The following is a 26,975-nucleotide window of genomic DNA, read 5'->3' as shown; positions in this document are numbered from 1 at the left end:
ATAACTTCTTAAAAAATAGCAATAAATCTATTTGACTAAAACTTACAGCTTGTAAGATTGACTTCGAATGTCTTCTGGACAGCATGTCGAGAGCTGTCAAAGATTGTTCCGCCACGTCCATACACTGAATCACTTGTAATTTTTCCAGGAAAACTGGAACGGCATCGACCACAACCGTCGAAGATCTGGGGAGAGCTTCCATCATATAAGTCAAAGCGCGGCAGGCATGATTCATCTAAAAAAACATCACCGTTTTATGTTAGAATTCAGTATACAGACGATCTATTTTTTAAAAGAAAGAGTAAACGAATAAATGTCTGCAAAAGAATACACAGTCAACTGAGTCTTGAAAAGAGACTGCACCTGATATGCACCATAAAGTTTTTATTTTGGCATATTTAAAAGAATATCAGTACAGAGGCATATTAATTAATAACCACCATGATATTCTTTGTATAAAAATGCCGATAATTTATATAAATTTTAACATAAAAATAATCCCACAATAACTTGACAAAGAGGCTGACTGTTATATAGTTCTTCTTGTGTAACTTTTCACAACACGACACCTCAGTGCTTTAAGCCTCATTCAAAACCTCAAAATTAGTGGAATAAATTAGACGTTTTTATTTTTACTTTGTACTTAAGAGTTTACTATCATTCATAATGTCTAAAAAATATAATTAAAATCAACTTGCCGTAGTCAGGTGTATCCATAAAAAAGCCTAATAATTAGCTTATAGAACAATAAACTTTTAATTTCTTACCACAATTTCTCTTGACTGATAATAATCAAAGCCCAAAATGACATTAATAGCAAATTTTGAAGAACAGCTAGTGTGGAAAGTTTTAAAAGTTCATTAGCTTTTTCTACTAATTGAAAAGTACTACTACTAATTTTAACGTTTTGAATGCTTACATTGATATTTGAGGAACAAACTTGTATGCTAATTGAAACCACTAATTTAGTCCATCTAATTTTGAAGTTCTAAATGAAGTTATAGAAATTATAATTTTAATTATTTTTTACTAGTCTATACAACGAGAGGATACCTGACAGTGATATTTGCACCGGTAAATTGTACAATATGATCGAAAAAAAAAACGGCGTCAGCGATGGCTATGAAATGAAGATCGCTGTCATTTTATATGTAAATTTATATGGGGACTGTAATCGATCGCCAGTTCCAAGCCAACTGGACGCCTTTTTTTCGATCATACGGTATTTCCTGTCATTTTTTGGATGTTTTCTGTCGCAATCTATCCAGTAGTGGGATAGCAAAAAAGTTAAATAAGGTATAAAATAGAATAACAAAACATTGAAATAAAAAATTGAAAAATAAAAATGTTCTTAAAAACGACCATAATGCAGTCTAAGTATTTTTATTTGAGCCAAAACATTACCATTCACAATATCAAAACAAGTAAAAATTACGTAAGAAGAACTATATGTTAGCTTTACCTAAAGAATATTATTATCGAAAAAACAAAATAAATATAACAAAAACTTACAATATCAAAGTTGTGTTCCATTTGTAAGAGTGTGATGAGGGCTGGTACAACTTGCTTGACAGGGAACCCAGTCAAAATTTCTTCGTTACCCATGACCAAAACCTGACACATCTCTATGACAGCTTGCAGTTGCTGACCTTCATCGCCCGATGCTTGTAGGCCAGGAATAAGAGCCTGTGCTCTTGCTACAGCTAGAAAAGAAATCAAAATTTATATACATTTTTCGCTATCAAATTATAAAATACTTACAGCTATTGGATCCCATGCTCCTGTGAAGTAGGTGCTGCATGCGAGGCCCTAGCGCCCCAAACAAATGCGGGGGCAAACCCCTGGCCTCGAGCAGAGCCTGAAGACGCCCCACCTCGCTGTCATCGCTCTCAGAATCGGCTCCCGGACCGGATGGCGCTCCTGTGGTCGGTACCGCCTGCGTAGCTTCTTGGGGAGACGGTGGCTCATCGGAAGCTAAAAATTACGATTCATTTTCGATAAAGTCGACATCATACAAATACTTTTTGTTTGATATTTATTTGATGTTTTATTGAAAATGTTCCTAACAGTTTACAGACATGAAAACACAGGTAATGTTTTCTCTCTTCTACTTTCGAATATTATTTTAAAAAGGAGGGTTACCTAAACTGTAAACTAAATCCTTCAAACAATATACAAACTCTATTAAGTTCGGTTGACTATTCATTTTGGTTTTTATCCGTGATTTCTGTCAATTTTGCTAAATCCAGGTGACGTTTTCAACAATATATATGTTACCAGTTATCAAACATACAGGTCATTAAAAACTTATTATTTTATATACAGGGTGGTCCGAGCCTTTTTTGGGCCCAAGAATCCAAAAATGAAATAAAATACTGGGTGTTCCATAAGAAAAAATATAACTATGACATGGATCTTAGTTCTGAGACACCCTGAATATTTCAAAATAATTTTAAATTGTGCGCATTGCCTCCCCACATATACCTATAAAATATTTTGTATCTACATCTTTCCGTTTTCGTATAATCAACCGACGCGAATGAGGTGCGCCACCCTGTATTATTTTTAGTAACAGTAAATTAACGAGTTCCCCCTTAATTTTTCTAAATATTTTAGCAAGTAAGTGCGTATCCTTAATTATAAGTTGTTATATGTATGATTATATGTAGATTTATAAAAAAAAGTCCTTTGTCTCTGGCATAGAAACTGGCGTCGTGGAAGTAGTTCGAGACAAAAGGAAAGCCGCTAAAAAAATCCCCCACGTCCTCCTCCGCAATTTCACGACAACTTTTTATAGATACGTTTTAAGAAATAAAAATAAGCCGAGACGAGAGAAAGTTAGACGAGGAACTGTTTCGCGCATAGTGTAGAGGGTGTTTAAGACTTATTCTAAGAATTACTTAATGTTAGTTTTTGATATGAGTGATTAAATCAGTTTCTGAAAGCTAGGTTTAATACTAACCAGACAGTCCGTTGTTGGGCACGTCGACTGGCGGTTGATCAGCCGCCATGGTCCTCTGCGAGCCCTGCTGCTGCTGGGGGACGGGTAGCAACGCTGGCGGCGGATTTTGCGCCGCTACAGTCGACACGGGCACTGCTGATGCCGCCGCAGCCGCTGCCTTGGTATGGTGGTGCGTCCTGGCGGAGGCCGAGCCGCCCCCGACAGACCTTCGGCCGCTCGCCGCGCCCCCACCGCTAGCGCCGCCGCTCGAGCTGCTGGCACACGAACCCGTTGTTGAGGTACCTTGGCCTGCAAACAAAACGCCGATTAATGGTTGTGCTATCAGATTTTTTTTAGAAAGAACCAATATCCTAAGACTGTTGCCAAATCGAATAGTCACAGGACCTGGTTATCATGAAAAATTATAACAAAATTTGCTTAAACGGCTACACCAAATCTATAGTAAAAAAACTATATACCTAATGGTATACTAGCGAATTCTCAAACTAATAATTTAAGCGACAACGAACTAGTCGTTATACCGTGTGTCTCAAAAGTGGCTCACCCCCTATAACTTTTTTATTTTTTCAGATAAAAAAAAGAAATTTGGTATATGACATTAATTAGGATTGATTGACGTGTTCAATTGTTTTTGGTCACTTCCTATTTTACCGCAAATGACTACAACTTTTTTTTCTTTACTTTATTCGACAAAACATGTCATTCGAGTAGAGTCATCATAGAGTAGAATGACATATCACATGTCAACTTTTGACGTTCTCGCTTAATAAAAAATCGTATTTTAAATTTCAATCTAGAGTGCCACGGCTATGTTAAAAATACTAATTTTTAATCAAGGAGTCTTGGAAAAATAGATTTCATCGTCTAATGTTTTTAGTGTCTTGTCCTGGGCGGCTAAAAGATGCCCAAATCGTATTTTTAATCATATCTCAATTTTTTCTAATGAAACAAGGGTGGCTCATTAGCATATTTGGAAAAAGCATTTTTTTACGAATAATTCGATACAAATTTCGGTATTTCGAGTCAAATTTTCGATATGAACCGCATGTTATAATTTCAAATTAACCATATATGAAAAGTCAAAAGGTGACATGTGATATGTCATTCTACTCAGAATGACATTGTCTATCGAATAAAGTAAAGAAATACAGAGGGTACCATTTAAAAATCAAAAATTGTAGTCATTTCCGGTGAAACAGGAAGTGACCGAAAACAGTTGAATACGTCAATCAATCCTAATTTATGTCATATACTAACATACCAAATCTCGTTTTTTTTACTGAAAAAATAAAAAAATTGTAGGGGTGAGCCACTTTTGAGACGCACCCGGTATACAGTATGACCCCGGATTGTCTTTACAAGAGGAAAAACTTTTTTGTTATCGACATTTTGAGAAAAATACATTCTTCATAAAAATTTTGCTTGTTCTAAAATGGTTTAATCCCGTTTATACTTTTCCAAATTTCCATACCGTTTGATTAAAAAAAAATATGAAAATATGATTGAATTTTTTCCTAAAGAAAAGTCCTAAAAATCAAAAGTAATAGAATTTCGTTTTCATTCTTTGATAGATTGTTATTGATAGAATTTTAATTAACGTCATATTTTTTACTGTTTTAAAATGTTAAAGAAGCCTAAAATAACTTTTTTTTCAAAGGTCGCAAAAGTTTTTATAATTTAAACGTTTGAAATTGTTTAAAAAATTATTTAGTTTGAAAAAATAGCATGTTCTATTCGGAGTAAAAATGACTTTTTGTGGCTCGCCTAAATGTCGTACGTACAGTCTCGTCACAAAAAGTGTCATTTTTGCTCCTAACAAAACAATATACTATTAGTTCAATGCTACGGAAAGGGTAATAATAGTCAAGAAAAATGTGATACTTCAACAATAGCAAAAAAATATCATGTTAATGAAAATTAATAATAACCATCTATCAAAAAATGAATCTGAAATTATATTACTATTGAAAAAAAATCAAGAAAATCAGATTTTTTTGATTTAAATCAGATTTTTTTGATTTTAATTCAAAACAATATTTAAATCGGATTTCCAAATGTCTAGGACTTATTTCCAATTAAAGTCCTATCCTAAATGACTAAATCTTTATAACTCTGGGCGAAACCGATAACATTAACAATTCTACGGCGCGTCATTTTTCCACATCGGTTACCAATATATTCCGCAAAAAAGTCGCTCGCTTCAGATGAAAAGGATTTTTTTTTCAAACGTCTCAAAAGTATTAATTTTTGTTATTTTAATGGCTAGGCATAAAAGCAAAGCACTGTTACGCCTAAGCGCAAAGTACAAAAATATATTATTTAACTGAAGTGTCAAATTCAACGAGTGTACAAATTGTTTCTCGATTACTGTTTGTATTATTTGCAATGTTTGAAATTGATTAAAAAATTATTTGTAATGTTTAAAAAAATAGTGTTTTATTCCGAGTAAAAATGTACTTTATATCAGAAGAACCTAGTTCTGGAACTAGTCTGCGAATGATATGTATTCGAACAGCGAATTTTTGAACAATTTTTGTCACTTACACATAAATTTTAAAATGAATCCCTGCGTTTAGCGGTCTTATGGATTCACACGAAATTGCTTCAAAAATCGGTTCAACATTTAAATTGATTAATAGATATTTTTATATAGTTTTATAAAATTTACAATTATTTTTCGATTTATTATCTGTTATAGAAATATTTTCTATAGTTTTCTAGGACAGATTTTTATAACTTTTACAGTTATTTTTTGATTTATTATAAAGTTTCAATAAAATTATTTTGTTTTTTATTTAAATCACATGATTAAAATTAAAAAAATGATTTAAATCATGCCAACCCTGTTTAAAACCCCTTTTAGTAACAAAAATTGACGAAAAATAAAAATATTTCACTTCGAAAAAAAAATTCATGTGTATATAACTCTTACCTAGTAAAAATCTAAGCATATTTTTACATCAAATTGCACTAAGACCGATATCTTCAAACACATAATTACAAATAAGTTGCGCGTTCTAGACTATATATCACCATATTAGTAAAATATGTCTGTCTCAAAAATGGTACTGCTTCTAATACACCAAGCCAACGACTGAGAAACACCATTCGAAACAGCCAGAACGAAGACTCGGTCGTTTTAGTAAATTAAACTATAACACATTACAAATAATATAAATTCCTAGTATTCGAAATATCATAAACACAATTAAAGACGATTCTGAAGTAAGTTCTGCCGTGAAACGCCTTAATAGCCCCAAACGCCTTAATAGCCCCCAGGTAAATGTTTTTATGAGTCATGTCATAAATAACAAGAGCTAAGTAACCATTGTTACAATGTAGGTAAATGAATTTATAACAGAATTTTAATCTCTAAACCTTATTTAAATAAACTGCTATATTGGGCTGTTATTATAAATGATTTGCTTCTGATGACTTTATTGTTATTTAGGTTCTTTTGTATACAAAATTTCCTTATTCATTTATCCTAATTTTTGAATAAATGCTTCTTATACCTGGTTATAAAGGAGTTACTAGTGTCTAACCGGCACGTCGGGTTCATGAATCTCCTAAATAATTCAACTGAAATTTAAATGTTTATTATTTGAATTCAACCAAGACAGTCTCTAAAGTATTCTTTTATATTATTATACTTCTTCGAATAATATTTAAAAATAACATAATTTTATTAGGTTTAGTTATTTTCTATATAATATGTCATTATCTTTCTAGATTTTAAATTTTAACATGCTTTTCCCAACTATATCCCTTTAAATTTATCTTCTGTAATATCTACTATGCGACAGTAGACAACAATTATAACAAATAATTTTAAGCTTTAGAATTAGAGGCAGATTTTTGTATAAAAATACTGCCAATAAATTACTTACCTCAGCAATTCAGTCAATAACTGCTATGCAATGCACTGAAGCATTGGTATAAAAGTTATTTTCAAAAAAAAATGTTTGCCATATATCTTGTAATAATAAACAAAATATAACGCGCATAAAAATTATTGAAACTTATTGTTTGTCTACAGATCCCATCAGTGTAAACACAGACGCTTAAAAACAAACACACAAAAAGCAGAGAGGACAAGGTAGAGTAACCCCTAAAATGGCAAAACTTGTTTTTTAAATGTTAATTTTCAAGCTGAATAGCATTTCATTATTGGTTTAAAAATATAATTTGGACATTCTAATCCGTTTTGTATTTACTTTACTTCGATTGTAAGTATTTTACATTTGAGACTGTATTAGTATCATAAGATTAGATATAGATACTATCAGGAATATGACGACAGCAAAAAAAAACACTAGAAAAACGGAAATATAGCGTGATTGAATAAAAACGAGGTCACAGTAGTATGCAAAATAATAATACAATTTCAGGGTGGCGCCACCCTGTATGTTATAATATAATAGCAGAGGAAATTGACATCTGTCGCTGTCAAAAAATGGACCCTATATGTATATTGTATTATTACCAGTAATATCAATTTTTGTGTTATGATTATATCACACATGTTTACAAAATATGTCAAGGAAGAGTTCGACAGGTGACATCTAAAAATGACAGAAAATACCATGCGATCGAAAAAAAAACGGCTTTAAAGACGTTGGGGAATACCAATCGTGATAATTATGATGAGGTCAATCTCTAGACGAAATTTACTAAAAATTTACGTAAAACTTGTCAAAAAAATTAACACTAATTATAGAAATATTAAAAAAGGATAGAACATTTTTTCTCGCAGACACACAAATCTCTTTCCAAAAAAATATTTTTCTTGAATTTTAAACTACACCGTTAAAAAAATATTCTTCCTCTATACAGGGTGGTCCGAACTGTATTCCGGAAACTTTGGCAGCATATTTTGCAAATAAAAATAAGTAAAAAATTCCTAAGTATGTATGTCCTAAAATGCTTAGCTTCGGAGATACAGGGTGTAGAAGTTTCATTTTTATTTCGACTTTTTCCAAATAATTTCTGAAGTAACATCAATATTTGGATAAAAATTGGTGTCTGAGGGTTTTTTGACGTGGGAAATTTTATTTTGATGTCAATATGACTCTTATTGTAATGTAATATGACTCTTATTGTAAATGTAAGGGACGTCACCTACATGTGTTTTAACGGTTTCGGTTTAATAACTTTCCGTCCGTACTTGTATAAAACTATTGGGTGAAAAAATATACATTTCCGTAATTTTTTACGTAAAAATGTCTCATAGTGAAAATAGCTACGAGCAACCGTTCTCAATATATTCAGAATGGAAATAGTCAATACATGTCATTATTGAAAATAAAATAAACATGAGAGTAGAGATAGTTATTTGACTGAATTTTATTATTGATACTATTTGACTTATTTTTTTAAATTAATCATAAATTTTTCTTCGTATAAATTATGATGAAATAGTTTCTGTTGAATTTTTGGCGCAAAAACATTTAAAATTTGTCAATGATAACAGGTATTGATAATTTCGATTCCAAATATCTTGAGAACCATTACTCGTAGCGATCTTTACCAATAGACCTTTTTTTACATAAAAAACGTCGTAAATGTATATTTTTCTACTTAGTAGTTTTATACAGGTACGGACGAAAAGTTATTATCCTTCAAAACAGTTAAAACGCATGTAGGTGGCGCCCAAGAACAGTTAACCTAATAGGGCTGCTCATTCAGCCAAAAGTGTCCGCCAGGTGCATGCGAAAACTACTCGCTTTGTGACGTCATTGTAGTCCTTGTCATGATTTTTAGTCCCTATCCGGCTACCAATAATACACACACGTGCATTATTGGTTGCCGAATGCAAAACGTTCATTATTTAGTTTATTTATTTAAACACCTTATATGTATGCAGTATAGAAAATTAACTGTATAAATCGTATTAAATACTCGGATAATGCATTTTTAAGAACAGCAGTTCCCAGCATCACCTTTTGCAAGCATTCTTTTTAGAGTACTTCCATATTTTGCTTCAAAATAATTAATAAACAAAATCGTGGGCACTTAGAAAGCACTTTGTCACAATCCACAACACAAAACGAACGTATTTATACACTCTATAGCTCTAAAAACTTTAAAGACACCTTTTTCACATTTAAAATTGACAAAATAATTAACTCAAAATTTCTCAGCTGTTACTTTTATAAGTTTACCATAGGCAACTAATAATACACACTATCATGACAAGGCTTTGACAAGAACTACAATGACGTCACAACTGTCAGCTGAAGCGCGGGAAGAGGCGAACGTACGTCTTATGAGGGTGAGCAATCCTATTAGTTTACCGTTCTTGGGTGGCGCCCCCTACAAATAGGAGTCATATTGACATCAAAATCAAATTTCTCACGTCAAAAAATGAAATTTGTACACCCTGTATCTCCGAAAATAAGCATTTTAGGACATACATTTATATAAACTTTTTTACTTATTTTTATCAGCAGAACATGCTGCCGAAGTTTCCGGAATACAGTCCGGACCACCCTGTATATGAATAAACCTAAAGGAAACAATCAAATAATTTATTGAAACTTTGACAGATAACAGCTGCTTGGAATAATACTTTTTTTAGCACCAAACAAAAGAAATAACGTACCAAAAAAACTTAAAAAGCCTATGGTAAAAATCGATGCAATTATACGGCAAAACACTGAACTGAAACGTCCGACTCATACAATTATTCAACATATTAAATTATGTAGAACACAACACGGCTTTTTTAAAAATTGAAAAACGACACGTTCAATATTGTAACGTCAACGGCATTCGACAACGTTATTTTTGCAGTCGACCGCGGCACACTGATAAAAGTTCAATTAAACAAAACATTCAATTACAAGAAAACGGGTGTCGATCCGCGCAGGCAGCGCGTTCGTTTTTCAATAAAAATCCCGATAAGATTAGGAAATTATCTCCATAACGCTAATTATCAGGTCGACGACGGCGAAACTTATTGGAAGCGTAGAGGAAAATACTAGAACGTTAATGAGTGGGTGTGAAATGTACTGCTATAAAAACGGGCAATATTCTGACACAAAATGGTATAATTGAAAAAAAAGACGTCATAGTAGCTTCTAAAATGATAATTGATGATAATTTCTGCTTGACCGAACCAAAATTTTGTCAAAATTACGGTTTAAATGAAGAATATCATACCGTTTCCGGGCATACCCAAATCTACATACAGTTCATACCAAATAAACTCTTAGTCATGTGATTAAGTTTGACCGGCACAGCGTTGTCCACTTTTATATATTTTCTTTTAATCAAAATATTTTAGGAAACAAAAATAAATTAATAATTGTAAATATATAAACAGTTATTATTGACATAAAAAAACTCACCTTCTTAACAGCACTTAAGGGACGTAAAGGGCCATTACTACCGCTTTCCCATTCAAAATATTCTAATAAGGTACAATGCGTTTTTTACGGCTATTAAGCTATCTTTTACACTTCACACTAAACGTGGTTCTAAAAAGAACAATGTTCTACTGCAAGGTGTGTTAGTAAACATTTTCAAGCTTAAAGTATCACTATACTATTTATTTAAACCAAAAACTCGTAATACAAAACTGAAATGTCAAAACGAATAACAATAATGTCAGGAACTAAATAAATAAATAAATGCAACTTGACATATTTACAGCAGAGCCTGAATCCCCAGCGCAAAATTTAAATTCCAGTTAAGTCAGCACGGCGCCGAATATGTCATGGTTGGCAAAAATGAATTTAAAAATTGCGCCCTCAATTACGTAACTAAAAGTTTAATGGATATGAAATATATATGTTACTGTAAATGTCAGCAAGTGGTAGTAAAAACCAACCAACCCTACCAAATAACCACCTAACCAATGCACAAACACCCCCGAAATAATCAGGCTAACCAATGCATTAACACCCTCCAAATAACCAGGCTAACCAATGCATTAACACCATATAAATAACCAGGCTAACTTAATTAGTTAGTGATTTTGGTAAATCCTAGGTTTAGCGCGCTTATCTTAGTTTTTACCGCATTTCGGACATTTACAGTAGCATATACCGGGTGTTGCATCGTCGAGCGGGACATAGGAAATCCCATGTAAATTTTAATGGGGTCAATTATTGGCTTCCCTAATTATTTTGGAGTATAATTCTATTTAGGTTTATTGAAGAGCACTAAAACCCACATTCAAAAGAATAACTTTAGATATTTTTGATTAGCCCGTTTACGAGTTATCGCCGATTTCTTTTTAAATATTTCTCCTTTCTTATGGCCCTATATTTACTTATGAGCACCAGTCAAGGTAAAAGATAACTGTCAAATGAAGTTGTCATTTCAGAAATTTATCTATTTAGTGCTTACATCGAAAATATTAGCCATGAATTACACTACCGAAGAAAAAGTATTGATGATTAAATGGTATTATCAAGGAAATAGTTATCAAAAGGTGTCCATGTTTGCTGCTCTGTATCCGAATAGACCGATACCTGGAAAATCTAAAATCGCAAGGAATATCCAGAGATTTGAGACCAAAGGTACCCTAATAAATAACTGCAGATGTGAAGCAAGGCAGGAACAAAGAGAAGATGCAAGAAATGATACCGACTTGGAAGTTTTATTGTGTGTGGAAGAGAACGATGAAAAGATCAGCACAAGAAAACTTGAGGATGAAATAGGAATAGATCACATTGCAGCGTTACGAATTTTGAAACGACATAAATACTATTCCTTCAAATATGAAAAGCACCAAGAGCTACGAGATGGGGACGAAATACGGCGGCAGGCGTTTTGTTTTGATATGATGGAAAGAGCAAACATGGATAGGGAATTTTTAAAAAACAAATGTTTCACTGACGAATGCACGTTTACCTTAAATAATGAACCCAATGTTCAAAATTATCAACATTGGAACAAAGAAAACCAAAACAGGTTTGTCGAAACAAGGACGCAATATCCACAGAAAGTAAATGTTTGGGCAGGGATATTCGGACACAATATTATGGGGCCATAATTTCTTACGCGTAATTTAAATGCATAATATTATTTGGAACTACTCGAAAATCATATTTTACCTGCTTTACATGATGCCGCTAGGGAAAATCAGGAAGTTTGGTACCAAATGGTTGGCTGCCCGGCACATAGTACCCTGGCTGTTCGGGAATATTTAGACAATAGTTTTAACGGAAACGTTATTGGCCTAAATCACACAGTAAATTGGCCAGCAAGGTCTCCTGATATTTCGCCAAATGATTTCTTTCTCTGGGGCCATTTTTAAATAGCCCACAGGATATACAAGAATAAAAATACCCAAATCTAGACGACTTAAAAAATGCTATTTCTGCCGAATGCAATAGAATTTCAGTTTACCAACTAGCGAATGTAGGAAGAGAATTTTATGATCGCCAGGGTTATTGTCTAGTAGTCGATGGAGGAATATTTGAACATTTTCTTAAATCTTAAAGTTCTAACAATTTAATAGCACCTAAATTAATAAGTTATTGAATATTGTAATAATACTATAATTAACCTTGTAATTGATTACTTTATTTTACTTTAATTCATATTAATTTGTAGTTATAAATACATCTTTAAGATTTCCGATGTAGGAATGAATTTTCAATAATAATAAAGCACTAAATAGGTAAATTCATGGTAAATTTCTGAAATGACAACTTCATTTGACAGTTATCTTTTATCTTAACTGGTGCTCATAAGTAAATACAGGGCCATAAGAAAGGAGAAATATTTAAAAAGAAATCGGCGATAACTCGTAAACGAGCTAATCAAAGATATCTAAAGTTATTCTTTTGAATGTGGGTTTTTAGTGCTCTTCAATAAACCTAAATAGAATTATTTTCTAAAATAATTAGGGAAGCCAATAACTGACCCCATTAAAATTTACATGGGATTTCCTATGTCCCGTCCGACGATGCAACACCCGGTATCACTACTTCCCGCTAGCCATTCGGTGTTAGCTCTGCTGTAAAAAATGTCAAGTTGCCACATTTATTTTTTGTTGTTTTTGTAGTTTAATTTATTTCATGACATTTTGATTCGTTTTGACAATTGTATTAGGAGTCCGAACTGAATTGTGTTGTGATACTTTAAGCTGAAATTATTGTACTAGTAGAGCTTGCAGTCGAAGATTGTTCTTTTTAGAACTGCTTGTAATGCGAGGCGTACAAAATGGCCGAAGCAGCTAAACAGCAGTTGCAAAAAACTCATCGCAACCTTATTAGAATATCTTGAAAGGAAAAGCGGTAATAATGAACCTTTATGTCCCTTAAGTGCTGTTAAGAGAGTTTTGTTGACGTAAATAATAACTGTTTATATATTTATAATAAATTAATTTTTGTTTCCTAAAATATTTTGATTAAAAGAAAATATGTAAAAGCGGGCAACGCTGTACCGGTAAAATATCTCTGCAAATTAAATAAAAACACATATTAAACATGACGGTTCTACCAACAAGTATTTTGTAATCCCTCTAGGTTTACTTATTTTTCTGAGATCGAAAACTTTTTCTGGCACAACTATCAATAATTCATTCCGTATATGTATCGACAGAAAAAAACAAACAATCCATTATATTTACTTATGAATTATTTATTTACTAAACTAAATATTTGGTAAATAAATCGTAATTGATATTTTATTCCAAAACGACTTAAAGAGGAAATATTAAAAACATTCCCTGGTCATAAAAACCTCGTTTTGCCAAATAAATAAATAGTTACAAAATTATCTCCTTTAATTTACTACCATTAATCCAAAAAATAAATATGAGATTACAGTAAAACAGATGTTTTGAATTTTAAAAGGCAGTTATTTAATTTTACATAAATGATATTTTTGCCATTGCTATCTGTTAGTTAATTTATTTGAACACAATACAAATACAAAATCGATAAATAATTATTTTTAAATTGGTGCCATTCATATTTTATTATATCTTAGCTTTAAGCTCCCCCCGTCTACGCATAACTTTTACCTGTTCAGTCAAAACGTATCAAGTAAAACCTTGAGTGTAGACGAAAAAACGGTCCGTTTTAATTAAATCGAATTAAGCTTCATTCAGAACCTCGAAATTAGTGGTATAAATTGGTAGTCTTAATTAGCGTAGAAGTTTGTTTCACTAATTTCAGCGTAAGCACTCAGAACATCAAAATTATTGGTAGTCATTTTAAATTGGCAGAAAAAGTAAACAGACCTTTAACTTTTTCCACTAATTATACTTTAAAACTAGCGAGTAATGTCATTCCAGACATTGATTGTCATCATATAAGCATTCAGAACGTCAAAATTAGTGGTAGTAAAGCTTCATTCAGAACATCGCAATTAGTGGAATAAATTAGTAGTCTTAATTAGCGTAGAAGTTTGTTTCACTAATTTCAGTGTAAGCACTCAGAACATCAAAATTATTGGTAGTCATTTTAAATTGGCAGAAAAAGTTAACAGACCTTTAACTTTTTCCACTAATAATTATACTTTAAAACTAGCGAGTAATGTCATTCCAGACATTGATTGTCATCATATAAGCATTCAGAACGTCAAAATTAGTGGTAGTAAAGCTTCATTCAGAACATCGCAATTAGTGGAATAAATTAGTAGTCTTAATTAGCGTAGAGAAGTTTGTTTCACTAATTTAAGTGTAAGCACTCAGAACATCAAAATTAGTGGTAGTCATTTTCAATTGGCAGAAAAAGTTAACAGACCTTTAACTTTTTCCACTAATTATACTTTAAAACTAGCGAGTAATGTCATTCCAGGCGTTGATTGTCATCATATAAGCATTAAGAACGTCAAAATTAGTGGTAGTAAAGCTTCATTCAGAACATCGCAATTAGTGGAATAAATTAGTAGTCTTAATTAGCGTAGAAGTTTGTTTTACTAATTTCAGTGTAAGCACTCAGAACATCAAAATTAGTGGTAGTCATTTTAAATTGGCAGAAAAAGTTAACAGACCTTTAACTTTTTCCACTAATTATACTTTTAAAACTAGCGAGTAATGTCATTCCAGACATTGATTGTCATCATATAAGCATTCAGAACGTCAAAATTAGTGGTAGTAAAGCTTCATTCAGAACATTGCAATTAGTGGAACAAATTAGTAGTTTCAATTAGTGTAGAGGTTTGTTACTCTAATTTCTTAACGAATGTATGCATTTAGAACATCAAAATTAGTGGTACGAATTTTCAATTAGTGGAAAAAGCTAACAAACTTTGGAATGTCATTTTGGACCTTATATTATCCGTTTAGAGAAATTATGGTTAGAAATCAAAACTTTGTTTTATAAGCTAAATATTAAGCTTTCTCTATGAATACACCTGATACCCCAAGCTGTTGATAGATAATAATTAGTTAAATAATAGATATTAATTTTAATTGTGTTTTTAGACATTACGAACGATCGTAAATTAAAAAGTATAAAGTGTAATTGAAACCACTAATTTATTCCACTAATTGCGAGGCTCTGAATGAAGCTTAAAGCTTCATTCGGAAATTAGTGGAATAAATTACTGGTTTCAATTAGCGTAGTAAGTTTGTTCCTCTAATTTCAATGTAAGCATTCAGAACGTTAAAATCAGTGGTAGTAATTTTCAATAATTAGTAGAAAAAGTTAACAAACTTTTAACTTTTACCACTAATTGCACTTCAAAACTAGCGAGTAATGCCATTTTAGACTTTGAATATCATCATATAAGCAAATTATTAGGCTGACGTAAAAATAAAATAATGTACTCAATTTTATAAATATTTCTTTCCATTTGTCTAGAAGAAAAGGTGAAAAAAAACGTACCTTTGCTGCTTCTTGTGCTCCTGCGCAGTACCGCTCCCGTACGACTGAGCCTCGAGGGCTCCGCTCCGTTTTCCTGGACAATGTTGGAGTTGCTGTGGTGCGATGGCAGGGCTACAGGCCTGGAAGTGCTGGTGTTGCTGCTCACTGCCCCCAGTGCTGCAAGTTCCCTTTTGCCGAATGTAGATCTGAAAAACGAGCTTTCAAAAATCACTATTTAACATGCTCATCATTAATTAGATTGTTAAATAAAATAATAAGCAGTATGCAATCCGCAACAAATGAGATTTATCGGACAAAGTGTATTTGAAATTCAAGACTAAGATTCTAAAATATACATGAAAATATAAAAGACTAGGCTTTTTCCCGCGACTTCGTCTGCAAAAAAATCGAATTTTATTAATATAAAGTGTAATATTTATTATAGCACATAGTGGCAATATTTGAAAGTACCTATGATGTGTCTAGTTGTAATTTATAGTCTACAATTCGTTTGACAGAATTTAAAGGAACAGTGTATTATTTTTCAACATTATCGTTATATTTTGGACAATTTACACAATAGCTTTATAAATTATAGCCTATGTGTTATTCTGATGTATAGGCTATATTATTGTAAAGTTTCATTAAAATCCATTTAGTAGTTTTTGCGTGAAAGAGTAAGAAACATCCATCATACAAACTTTGGCGTCTATAATATGTATCAGATAGACACCAGATAGACCCATAACTTTGAAAATGAGATAGACACATAACTAAAAAAATAAAGAGACACATATCCGGTGCCAAAATACTACTGCCAGTTGAAATATTTGTATTTTTTTAGAAACATTATGTATAAATATTTACTATGGTTATATTAGATAAAAAGTTACCTTTTCCAGTTCTGCTGCTGGTGTGGTACCACCCCGCCTAATTGGTTTTTGGTTTGGTTGTTGCTAGTAATTGTAGCTGAGATCAAAGGTTTCTCTGTAGACTTTGATTGGCTCCTTAAAGAATACTTGTGAACCTAAAATGTTAATAGAAACATACAAATTGTTTCAAAATATACGTAAATAATCTTATATTTTGTTGTCGTATATTGGGTACCTGTAGAAATACATTTTCATATAAACTGTAGACATATGACACCTTATTTAATTTGATGCTTCGAACAAGTTAAGATCTTCCTTGTTAATATTTGTAAATAGGATATTTTTATATAATATAACCATCTGATTTATACCTTGAGATGAAACTATATTTCATTAATACCCAAAATAAAAATGGTGAGGGGTTTTTGCTTCTCATTTAGAGTTGGAGAATACCTTAATCTTTTTAATGATACACTTGTATGTCAAAGCGGTTTACGTTAACACAGTTCTCTGGTCAGTTAAATCAACATTTAAATGAAGAATTGAAAACTTACTTGCGTCTGTGGATATGTACTGTTTAAACCTGAAGTACTTGGTTCAAAATCTTCTACGCCTAGAGTATAATTTAACTTAACACTTAAACTAGTATTAGATTTGTTCCTGTGCTTTCTCAAATTGTCCTTTTTCTCCTGAGAACTGCTTCTATCTCTCTCAGATCCCTTTTCTTTGGACGCTTTACGGTCTAGATGTTTTGACTCCTTGTTCTTCTTGTTATTCTTGGTCTTTTCTTTCGGTTTTTGTGATGCTGAATTCACTTTCTTAATTGTTATGTTGATTTCCGAAGACGTTGAAGCTTCCAAATCCACGGATTTGCTGTGTGGCTTGGATTTCTCCTTGTCAGTTTTGTGTTTCTTTTTCGTCTTGTGTTCGGGACCCTCGATATCCAAAGGAGTTAGATCAATAGGATTCGACCTGGACGCTCTCCTCGTAAAGAGAATGTTGTTGTTGTGTGCGGAGGTGTCCTTGTGGGAAGATGTAGACGATGTGGGGCCTTCTTGAGACCTCGACCGCTCCCGTTTGTTATTAGCAGTTTGGGATTTAGTTGACTTAACCTATAACAAAACAAATAAAATAGTAGATGGTTTTGTAAATTAGAGTAAAAAAGAAGGTAATTTAAGTTAAAGTGTCCTTTTTGCTTCTAAGGAGCTGCATTTTTTGATTTAAGTCATTTTGCTGACTTAACTCGCAGATCATCATGATTTAAATCAAAAATATAGATTACAAGTCATAAAAACAACTTAAATTATTATACTGATTTAAGTCCTTAACAAAATGACTTGACTTGAAAGAAAATGATTCAAGTCAAAGACTTAAGATTTAAATAATTTTAACTTTATGTTGAAATTGACTTAAGATTTAAATCTTTTAGATTTTACATGACTTGGAACTTAATAATTTAAGTCTTTTTGAAATTGACTTGTTGCAGCTCTGGATATATCTAAAGTCTATAAAACTATTGACTTGAAAGAAAATGATTTAAGTCAAAGACTTAAGATTAAAATCTTTTAGATTTTACATGACTTAGAACTTAAGAATTTAAGTTTTTGAAAGTGACTTGTTTCAGCTCTGGATATATCTAAAGTCTATAAATAGTATGAATGGCATTCTGTCTAGGTAGAGAAAATAGATTCATTACCTTTACACTGCCCCCTGTCTTTGTTGAAGTGGAGCAATTGCTTCTAGGTTGCGAGCTGGACTCTTCGAGTGAGGACTTCCGTAGGCGCTTGGCCTCGGACTTGAGCTGCGATTGCAGCACACGCTTGCGGCGGCTAGTGCTTGCAGCAGCGAACGCGTTAGCTGGATCTGCCATAGACGAAGCGTTCTAAGCTCCTCCACTTACTGATGACACACATTCCCTTTTAATATTCGACTGACTTGCTCAAGTTCGCTTAGGCTCTGCTGAAAAGTCATCATGTACAAATTCTGTATTAGGTAAATATCCACTTGTCAATTTAGACAAACGTGATAAATAAGTTTGAAGGTTACAGATTAAAAACTACAAAATAACTGTTAAAGTGTGTGTAATCAGTAGGTAAATATAATTCTAATATAATAAATTATCGACAATCGTAATTATCAATTATACAAAGGTTGAATTAACAAACTGTTTACTATGTTTAAAAATACCTACAACCTTCTCTTTCATTTTTACAAAGTAAACTTTTGAAATAGCAGATCATTTTACATTTTCCAAATCAATCTAGGAACCAAAAATCTAGTATTCACAAATAACATAAACAAGCTTGTCATACCTATTCATTGATCAAAATTACTTAATTTCACTGAACTAAAATATTACTCAAAAAGAAAATAAATAAAAATATTTATACATCAGAAACAAAGAGCCAATGGGTGTTGCTCCTTGAAGTAAAATACGACATTGAATATCAAAATGAAATAAAACTATTAACGAGTGTATCAGCCAACTACAGATGTTGACTGACGAAAAAATCCATACAATCGTTTTTTTACACTACCTCCTATGAATTAGATCCATTGCGAAAAGCTCTCGGGGATTTTTCAATAGGAAGATTCACAGCGAAAATACAATTTGCGTATTAAAAGTTTATTATATTAATGGATTTTCGACGACCACGTCAAGTTGCTGCGAGGAGAGATTGTGGCCATGAGTGCCATGACAGATTAAAAAATCCCTATCACACCACACAAAGGATCAAAGGCTTTTCCCTTTATATAATTAACCAACGCCAACAGAAAACGTTTAATTTAGCACTAAATATTGAAATATGGCTTTTAAATACTTACATGATGTATTTATTCATAGAGATATCACTCACAAAAACATATGATTTCGAATACACCATTATGGAAGTATGAAACAGTGTACAGTGTGTAATGATAAGCCTGTTTTACGTACAAAACAAGGGATTCAGCGACATCTATACGAAGCGTAGTGAAATGTGACAGTCTGGGTTACAGAAAACATTTATTGCGAAAAAATCAATTACGAAAATTGTTGCATAAATGGCGCTGTAAATTGTAGAAAAAATCTTATTTTAAGTAAATTTTTCTATTATTATAATTACTACTTATCTAATTAAATTTGCTTAAATAATTTACTTATATATCTTGTTCAATATCTGAAGTAAATTTTAACTTTCACTATGTTTGTACAACATGAAAAAATAATAATAAGTATTTGACGCAAAACTTGTAGGAGCGTTTAAAAATTATAGTAGGCCGTTTTCAACAGAGATTTTCAATGCTTTATTAAATTTAAGTATTTGGTATTAGCACATTAGTAACATAATATGTAGGTGGCTGTGTCCATGGCAACAAGAATTTGTTTTTTTAAATAAACAACTCGAAAAAAAACGCAGTTTTTTTAAGTTAAGAAATTTTAACTGAAAATGGCGTAGGTAATAATCGTAAGTACTAACATTTTTTTTAGAATAAAATTAATTATTAAATTTTGAATTCGATAAAAAGTTAAAAGCTGTATATATATAGTTTCTCATAAAGAAATAATATGCATTGTTAAAAACGTATATAGGAATGTATATAGGTAAGTAGATTTATAAAAAATTATCGAAGTTTTCGGAAAATTGGAGGATTTTTTACTCGGTCGATACTTTTTCATAAAATTTCTAATTTCGGAATATCATAACGTTATAATTTATACTGAATGGTTTTTAAATATGACCAGCAAGGCTCCAAGGAGAACGACCTACATATAGGCAAGATGTAGATTACAAAGATGTAGATTACAGAGATGGCCTTACAAAGATGTAGATTAATTTTATAGCATAATTTTTAAAAAATATGTTGTTCTACAGGGTGACCCCAAAAAATTCCACATCAAATTTATATTTTTTATAAAACACGCAAGAACACTCAAAAAGCGCTCTAAATTTACCTTCACACGCCCATAAAATTTCATTTTAATACAAGCTGTCGTTATCCATGGAGCGTTCATTTTGTATAAGAAAACTTCTCTAAAATTATAAAATAACGAATTCTTTGTATTTTTAAATTGGGATTATTATCAATTTCAAAACTAAGTACCATAAACTAAACACATTATATTGCATGGTATGTACAGGGTGGCTCGAATTCGACGCTCATCATTGGGATTTCGGAAACCGTAAGAGATACAGGATTGGTTAAATGGAGGCAAAGTTGCGCAATTTGATGTTCAATAAAATGCTGTGTATTGCCTTTTTTTTATTTTTTTTTGCATAAAATATTCTGGTGATGGAATCAGGGCCGTTCCTGGCGAGCGTGCAGTGCGTGCACGCACGCAGGCGCAACATTTTGGGGGCGCAAAATCAAAGTGTCAATCAGTACTTTGTAACAAAAAACCGATACGCTTTCTTGTTAATAAACAAATACTTAAACATACATCATAGAATAAAGTTTGCTTAGCGTCTTTTTTGCGTTGGCCGCACCGAATAAACAAGTCTAGGGCAATCTGTCATTCATTTTATGGAAAGCACTGTTCATTAAAATTTTGTATCCTATGTTATAGGGCTTGTTTCTCTCTACAATTTCCTGTCTCACAATGTACCGTTTGTGTCGGGGAAAGGATCATAGTTTCATAGTTGTGGATTTTCGACAGAAATCAGTACATGTATATTATTTCGTATATTTTTCATTTTATTGATTTTATGGAAAGCACTGTTCATTAAAATGTTGTATCCTATGTTATAGGGCTTGTTTCTCTCTACAATTTCCTGTCTCACCGTACCGTTTGTATCGGGGAAGGGATCATAGTTTCATAGTTGTCGATTTTCGACAGAAATCAGTACATGTATATTATTTCGTATATTTTTCATTTTATTAATTTTATGGAAAGCACTGTTCATTAAAATGTTGTATCCTATGTTATAGGGCTTGTTTCTCTTTACAATTTTCTGTCTCACAATATACCGTTTGTATCGGGGAAGGGATCATAGTTTCATAGTTGTCGATTTTCGAAAGAAATCAGTACATTTATATTATTTCGTATATTTTTCATTTTATTGATTTTATGGAAAGCACTGTTCATTAAAATGTTGTATCCTATGTTATAGGGCTTGTTTCTCTCTACAATTTCCTGTCTCACAATGTACCGTTTGTGTCGGGGAAGGGATCATAGTTTCATAGTTGTCGATTTTCGATAGAAATCAGTGCATGTATATTATTTCGTATATTTTCATTTTATTGATTTTATGGAAAGCACTGTTCATTAAAATGTTCTATCCTATGTTATAGGGCTTGTTTCTCTCTACAATTTTCTGTCTTACAATATACCGTTTGTATCGGGGAAGGGATCATAGTTTCATAGTTGTCGATTTTCGAAAGAAATCAGTACATGTATATTATTTCGTATATTTTTCATTTTATTGATTTTATGGAAAGCACTGTTCATTAAAATGTTGTATCCTATGTTATAGGGCTTGTTTCTCTCTACAATTTCCTGTCTCACAATGTACCGTTTGTGTCCGGGAAGGGTTCATAGTTTCATAGTTGTCAATTTTCGAAAGAAATCAATACATGCATATTATTTCCGATTTTTAGTTTATTGCTTTTATATATTTCATATAAAATGGGTCAGTTTTTTTCTTTAGGGTACTATTTTTGTTACTAAATATTTTTGTGGTTTTGTTTGTTTGCTTTATTTAATAAATGTTTTTATACTTTAATTAGAATAGTTTTTTTACATTTCCAATTACATATTGCTCGTTTGTGGCAGATTATAAATTCTTTAAATTTTTGAGATTAAGATTAAAATATATAATTGATTTAAATATAAAAAGGGCGCACCAAAGAATGCTGCACGTAGGCGACAGATACCCCAGGAACGGGCCTGGATGGAATTTTCTGTACGAAATGTCGGCAAATATCAAAGTGACTATAGTGTTTTAAGAGTGATGAAAGGATTTAATTAAATTGAAAAAAAATCAGGTCCGTATTTAAAAAAATTAAGTTGATGATGGTCGCCAGAAGCCGAAACGTCAGAGTCAATATTTAATCACACAGAATTATAGAGCAGAAAAAGTGGCCATGAAAATGTGTTTTTCATTTTATTTCGGAAGTATTCGGAATTTTTCAAAACACAACCAACTATTAAAAATCGCTAAAATTGTCGCTGATGACCAGCTGATGATGTCGTTATGTCTAAAAAGTTGGCGTCTAAGGTCACAAATTCTGCTGCAGCCCGTATATGGACGTTACATGTCCTGGTATTCTTTAGTCATTGATATTCATCCATCTTCTTCTTCTTCTTTTTTGTTTCGTTCTTACTTACTTACTTAATGATCATTACTTTTTAAAAATTTTCGGCCATAATTTCGGGGGGGGGTTTGAACCCCCAAAACACCTCCCCAGATACGGCCCTGTCCCCCATTACCCCTACCGTATATCCGTTCCTGCTTTATACTTATTTTTATTAATCTTGTAAAAAATGCATTATTTCACTTTTTAACATAGCGGCCTGTTTAAATTAGGTAATCAAAACAATTAAATCATTTATTCAACGTCAAATGTTGGTTATTTACTATTCCACGCTAGTGTCTGTGTATAGAATTACTGCACAAGTGCATCAAAAATATCTATAACTTTGGAGCTCAATTTTTATAAAAAACATGACAGTGAAAACCGCACATCAATATCTGTTACCGTTTCGGACATACGGGGTGTTTTTCAAAAATGTGCATTTTTAACAAATCGCTGTAACTTTTTGCTGTGGAAAATTTTGTATTTTTGTGAAAACATTTCCGAAGCACCTTTTTACGTAGAATTTAATGGTTTAAATATAATTTTTTAAAATTAATCATTTAAAAATTAACAACAGAAAAATTGATTTTTTATATGGGACACCCTGTATATTTTTAATTCGTTGAAAATAATTTAAAATTACTTTTTCAAAAGTATAGCATACTTGATATTTTGCTCGATTCCTTTTCGAGATATAGAGTTTTTAAAAATTCACCCACTGTGAATAAGTAGGCTTTGAACGGCGCCGGCTGGAATGCAAAAATTTTTTGCAGTGAGCAACAATTAAAATGAAAATAATATTTGCAATGAGAGATGCAGAATTTTTTAACAATTTAAACTATACCGGGTGCGTCTCAAAAGTGGCTCACACCTATAACTTTTTTATTTTTTCAGATAAAACAACGAGATTTGGTATGTTAGTATATGACATAAATTAGGATTGATTGTCAATATTCAATTGTTTTCGGTCACTTCCGGTTTCACCGGAAATGACTACAACATTTGATTTTTAAATGGCACTCTCGGTATTTTTTTACTTTATTCAATAGAAAATAACACTCTGAATAGAACGACATATCATATGTCGTTCAACGTTCAACTTTTGACATTTTTGCATATGGTTTATTTGAAATTGTAACTCAATAGAAAATAACACTCTGAATAGAACGACATATCATATGTCGTTCAACGTTCAACTTTTGACATTTTTGCATATGGTTTATTTGAAATTGTAACCTGCGGTTCATCATAACGACAATTTGGCTCGAAATACCAAGTGTGTGGTATCAAATTATTAAAAATTCTGTATTTCGAAGGGGACTATAACAAAATATCAAGTGTGCTATATTTTTGGAAAGGTAATTTTAAGTCCTTTTCACTTAATTAAAAATATACAGGGTCTCCCAAATAAAAAATATTTTTTTTTGTTTATAACTCTGAAATTATTAATTTAAAAAAAAATATACTGAAACCATTAAACTCTACGTTAAAAATGTCATGGAAATGTTTTCACAAAAATACAAAATTTTCCATAGCAAGAAAGTTATAACGATTTGTTAAAAATGCACATTTTTGGAAAACACCACGTAACTCATAAAGGGCAACAGATATCGATGTGCGGTTTTCATCATCATGTTTTTAATAAAAATTGAGCTCCAGAAGCGAATATTAGTTTTCGTCTATTTCCTATAGGAAACTGTGTTTTCCTTCAAAAGCGTCGAATTTGACCCACCCTGTAATGTAATTCCAACAGCGAGACAACCCTCGGGGAAATGTAATCGATCGTCATTTCCAAGCCAACTGGACGCCGTTTTTTCGATCATATGGTAGTATAGTAATGTGAAAACCGCATCTTTGTTTTTCTACTCATACACGAGAAAGCCTGTAAAACAAACAAAAAGAGGACACCCTGTACAGGATGGCCCAATAATATTCTTCGTTTGTTTTTGTGGTACTACGTCAATGATGCGGGCCCGCTCGAAGTCCCCGCGTGCAGTTCGGCCATCGATTGGGAGTCGGAAGAGCGCTCTGTACCGACGCTGGCAGGGACGCCTGTCCAGGCGTCTGGTCCTCTGCTCCAGCTGGATGAGGCGGACGCAGCGTCGACGGCAAGCGTCGCGACAACCGCGTTTCGCGACTCAGTTTCGGGCAAAGAGCGTCGCTAGCGAGACCTTTTCACTTTGCTTCTAGCGCTCTTCAGCGTGTTGTGTCGTCGATATAACGCGAGTAGGAAAATATACATTTTTCCGGGAATTTTTTTCGTCTTCTCCATTGGGATTTTTTATTTTTTCGTCTATTTTACGATGTTTGAGAGTATGTCTTTGTTTTGAGACAAGGTAAGATTTTTTCGTTTATATTAAGTAAAAAATCTCAATCATTTGTTTATTGTAAGTAGTGTTTATTTGGGTTTATTCAATAGTTATGTATCAAGGGAGTTAATTAGCCGAGGTTATTAACACTTTATACACTCATCGGTACGAAAAACGGGCACCTTAAAATTTTGATGTATTTTAAGGTTTAATATATTTTGTTCCAATAGGTCGATTTTCATGATTTTTTAAGATATTTGCAGCTAAATTTCTTTTTATTGTCTTTTTCTAAATTAAAAATGAAAGTTTCCATCTGTCAATTATACGAGGGAAAACAAAATGTTGATATTTTGGTAAAAGTTTGAAACACCCTGTGGAATATGTTAACAAAGCAAGACATTTCATTTTCATTTCACATTTCATTTAAGGAAAATCATTTTATCATCTAGGTACCTACGTCTCTTCTCGATGGCTTGTTTTTTTATTTATCTCAATAACTTTATTTTTATTGGAGATATTCGCTTATGAATAAGACAGTAACAATTTTAACCCTATTTTAGCATTAATAAAAAAGTGTTTAATGTTTCTGTAATGTCACTTTGATTGATATATCATATTATTATTATTTATTGACGTTTACTCTGGTAGGGATGGTTTTTAAAGTTATGAGGTAATCGGCTGTTGTTGCTTTAATTGATCATGGTGGAGATCAACTTTTAAACTTAAAACCATATCTGCTAGAGTAACTATCCCTGTAAAGGCAGTGATATTACATAAATCATAACCACTAAGTTATAGGTCTGATGACTAGGACCAAATACAAAAGGCATGGTTTTAACGTAAAAATACGAAAAAATATTACTGTCTTCAAAAGCGAATATATTAAAAAAAAACTATTGAGATGAATTAAAAAGCAAACTATCAAGAAAATATTCACCCAGATGATAAAATAATTTTTAAATTCCTTGCTTTGTTAACGTACTCCACCGGGTGTTTCAAACTTTCACCAAAATATCAATATTTTGTTTTCCCCCGTATAATTGACAGATGGTAACTTTTAACATTAAAATAATTTAGCTACAAGTTGCTTAAAAAATCATCAAAATCGGTTCACTAGAACGGAATATATTAAACTCTAAATTACATGAAAATTTTAAGGTGCCTGATGTTTTTCGTACCGGTGCGCGGTGAGTGGTACATAGATAATTTTATTTCTTACTGAATTTAGTATATTTTGTCCCATTTTAAAACGACACAAATATTGTATTTATTAATCTTCCGGTATATTAGCAACAACGCTCTGGTAGGAACCTTTGAATAAGAAGACTAAGGAAGGAGCATAATGCTATCCATGTATTCATGCATGGTGGGCGGAAAAGCCACCATAAAAGCTCTCTAGGGTGGGGATCCTTGACAGTTCTGTTTGACGATTCATTTGACACATTTGAATTTGATTTGAAATTTTGTGGATTTGTCAGTCTTTACGGAGCTTATTTTATGTTATTTATTATTTATTCTACTACTGATAGTTGTATAAAGGTAGTAAATCTAGATGGAAATTGTTGCAGAACTTAAATTAACAGTGACACTATCGCGATTTATCGAAAAAGACTCTAAAATAGTTGGTTGTGTAATGGAACAACTTTTCGCTAGTAAGTGACTATATAATATACATACGTGTAGTAAACCGATCATTTATGAAATTCACTTAAATTAACTAAATTATATATTTTTCTTGCATTTTAGCTTTTATTTATTACTTGTCAAAGATTAGATGTCA

The 26,975-nt window shown here is 32.1% G+C and overlaps 2 protein-coding genes across 6 annotated transcripts in view; one reads left to right on the top strand and one right to left on the bottom strand.

Annotated features, from left to right (window-relative positions):
- The window catches only part of LOC115881709 (E3 ubiquitin-protein ligase TRIP12), a 35,184-nt gene extending 15,658 nt beyond the window's left edge, over positions 1 to 19,526 (bottom strand). The window contains exons 1-9 of one of the 5 annotated variants that reach the window (XM_030899313.1): positions 19,434 to 19,526; positions 18,304 to 18,566; positions 17,162 to 17,719; positions 16,629 to 16,762; positions 15,757 to 15,953; positions 2,963 to 3,250; positions 1,762 to 1,974; positions 1,513 to 1,703; positions 47 to 235 (exon numbers count right to left, since the gene is read on the bottom strand). In XM_030899313.1, the coding sequence (XP_030755173.1) occupies positions 47 to 235; positions 1,513 to 1,703; positions 1,762 to 1,974; positions 2,963 to 3,250; positions 15,757 to 15,953; positions 16,629 to 16,762; positions 17,162 to 17,719; positions 18,304 to 18,477 (1,944 nt within the window). In that variant the 5' untranslated portion in view covers positions 18,478 to 18,566; positions 19,434 to 19,526. Of the gene's footprint in view, positions 1 to 46; positions 236 to 1,512; positions 1,704 to 1,761; positions 1,975 to 2,962; positions 3,251 to 5,894; positions 5,929 to 15,756; positions 15,954 to 16,628; positions 16,763 to 17,161; positions 17,720 to 18,303; positions 18,567 to 19,144; positions 19,248 to 19,433 lie in introns of those variants that run through there. The other 4 variants (XM_030899314.1, XM_030899311.1, XM_030899312.1 and 1 more) reach the window with 4 other exon arrangements.
- Positions 19,527 to 25,115: 5,589 nt separating this feature from the next.
- Positions 25,116 to 26,975, top strand: part of LOC115881481 (retinal guanylyl cyclase 2) — a 197,655-nt gene continuing 195,795 nt past the window's right edge. Inside the window, exon 1 of the mRNA XM_030898974.1 lies at positions 25,116 to 25,222. The gene's annotated coding sequence lies outside the window, so the exon portion shown is untranslated. The remainder of the gene's footprint in view (positions 25,223 to 26,975) is intronic.

This window comes from Sitophilus oryzae, unplaced genomic scaffold, assembly GCF_002938485.1.
Source record: "Sitophilus oryzae breed Bouriz unplaced genomic scaffold, Soryzae_2.0 scaffold_172_pilon_pilon, whole genome shotgun sequence".
NCBI lineage: Eukaryota > Metazoa > Arthropoda > Insecta > Coleoptera > Curculionidae > Sitophilus > Sitophilus oryzae.
This window is presented reverse-complemented; position numbering and strand designations above follow the sequence as displayed.